The 2,500-nt window shown below is 34.2% G+C and overlaps 1 protein-coding gene across 1 annotated transcript in view; it reads right to left on the reverse strand.

Moving 5' to 3' along the window:
• LOC119576059 (high mobility group protein 20A-like) overlaps window positions 1-2,500 on the reverse strand; it is a 5,261-nt gene that overhangs the window by 1,134 nt on the left and 1,627 nt on the right. Inside the window, exons 3-7 of the mRNA XM_037923589.1 lie at window positions 2,493-2,500; window positions 1,664-1,805; window positions 613-682; window positions 382-472; window positions 96-220 (exon numbers count right to left, since the gene is read on the reverse strand). The exon at window positions 2,493-2,500 is cut by the window's right edge and continues 152 nt beyond it. Of these exons, the coding sequence (XP_037779517.1) occupies window positions 96-220; window positions 382-472; window positions 613-682; window positions 1,664-1,805; window positions 2,493-2,500 (436 nt within the window). The remainder of the gene's footprint in view (window positions 1-95; window positions 221-381; window positions 473-612; window positions 683-1,663; window positions 1,806-2,492) is intronic.

A 2,500-nucleotide genomic window follows, 5' to 3' on the forward strand; every position in this document is an offset into this window, starting at 1 on the left:
AGAGAGAGAGAGAGAGAGAGAGAGAGAGAGAGAGTGATATGACTAAATGCACTCTTAATCAATATGATCATTATTAGCAAGGAGAGAATAATTACCAGGTAGTGGAAGTGCTTTAAATGCTTTGGTGAGGGTTTGTCTGAGGGTTTCTATATGCTGCTGAAGTGCAGCATTGTTGCTGCGTTGCTGGCTGGTCTCATTCTCAAGTTTCTCCACTGTAGACCTGTAAGAAATAAGTGTAATGATAAGACACTAGCTCTGAATAACATCCGTCTTTGTTATCACATTATGAACATATTATGGGACTAACTGACTGAACATAATGTTTATTACATATATTGAGATGGGAAAAGTGAAATAAAGACAGAGAAAAGATGTACTTACTTCATGCTCTCAATATGCTTCTGTAAGATAGCATTCTGTTCTTCGTAATCTGTGTTTGATTTACGAAGCTGGCGTAATTCTGCTTCTCTTGCTAGGAAGAGAGAACAGTAAAATTAGAAAACTTTTTTTTTTTTTTTTTTTTTTTTTTCTTCAAAACTACAATGTAAACAAATTAGTAAAATATTCCATATAGCAGAATAATTATACATATAGTAATTGTGTGGAATATACCTTTATTATGGTTAAGGAACTCTTCTGTAAAGATTGGTATCTCCAAAGCAGACTGGGGGTTCATTGGTTCCTATAAGGAGGGGAATAATCCAGAATTAGTGTATCATTAAATGGAATCTAAAATTCAAATAATTCACAACCTGGCTTGTTATAGAACACACACACACACACACACACACACACACACACACACACACACACACACACACACACACACACACACACACACACAAAACATATACATACATATATATATATATATATATATATATATATATATATATATATATATATATATATATATATATATATATATATATATATATATATATATGAACCAGTTTATATCCACAGAAATTCTAACTGGACAGAAAAACAAGAAAGAAAGAGGGAAAGAAAGCATGTATTGGCCTACTTTTCCTTTAACCCCTATAATCCAGATGATGTGACCATCACATAATGAAAAAATTTGGCTTGAGAGGCAGTTGGCATATTGTCATGGAAAGTTTGTCTAAGGGCCTGGGTGACGGAAACTTGCAGTCATGAGAATTTTGGCTGAGGCCAAGAGTGATTGGAATGACTCTCCCAAGTGCACAAAGCTCTTGGAGGCAAATTGTATTAGAGGAAATGGAATATGAAGAAAAAAAAAAAAAGACAAATGTCAAATGTTACTTATTGTTACTATTAATACAATGAGTATGGAGTCTGAGCATGGAAAACAATCCATTACCATCTGGATTAAGCAACTGAAATAAATAATGACATTAGAAAATGGCAAATAAGCTAAAAAAGCTTATGCAGAGAAAGAGAAAATAACATTGAATGGAGTCTTGTTACTATACACAAGTGTTTGTGTGTGCCTGGCCACTCTGACACCCATCAGAGTGGCTGCTCAAGTAAGCCTAATGCCTGTACTTTGGGCTATGTGTGGAGAGTGTAGCATCCAGATCCAAGGGGTTAAGCTTGTACCATTAATCATCAATTTGTCGTATATAATAATAAAAAAAAACAAAAAGAGAGAGAGAAAAAACAAAAACAAAAATAAACCTACTTCCTCCTCTTCTTCCTTCCTCTCTTCCACCACCTCCTTCCTCGGTTTCTTAGGGGGTGTTGGAGTTTCCTCCTTGTTCTGTTTCATTATGAAGTTCTTGTAGGCATCAGTTTTTTGATACTCCTCCAGTTCCTTCTGGTATCTGTTGGTAAGGGTAATGGGTACTGAATCAATCATGTATGTATGCTGTGGTAAGTCAAGGAACAAAAGAGTGGTGACCAGGAAAAACTGGGGTAGATGACTAGATTGCTCCGGGTGTTCATACTGTTTCAACAAAATGTTTGGGAGAAACACCTAATCTTGCTAAAGAAGGAAGAAGTTAAGAACAAACAAAAGAGAAACAGAGAAAAGAATAAAAACTGAAATGGGACAAAATGAAAAGGTAAGCAATGGAATCAAATTGTCTGATAATTTAAAATCAACATGTTAAGTAATTGATGAGAGAATATCTAAGTTCAATTCACTCAATTGTTCAACCTTAATTGTGCCACACATTTGGGGGCTGGCAAATATTAGTTTTGGATACTTTTCTTAATCATACAGTATATGCTGCTTTTACTCAAGTGCTTAATAAATGCTAATAATTTATCAATATGAAATGAATCAATAACAAGAGTAATAACTCAAATATAAGCAAAAATAACATGCATCCAAACATATAACAAAGACCTGGTTTTTGTATAGACAAAGGAAGAAAGCAAAAGGGAGGAGGTATGCCAGACAAACAACGTGTGGATTCAGATAAATAAAACTAGGATATCTATGCACTAGAATTATATACACAGGGGTATATATATATATATAAAAGGTATCACAGGTTTTCCCTTACCTTTCTTT

This window comes from Penaeus monodon, chromosome 8, assembly GCF_015228065.2.
Source record: "Penaeus monodon isolate SGIC_2016 chromosome 8, NSTDA_Pmon_1, whole genome shotgun sequence".
Classification (NCBI taxonomy): Eukaryota; Metazoa; Arthropoda; class Malacostraca; order Decapoda; family Penaeidae; genus Penaeus; species Penaeus monodon.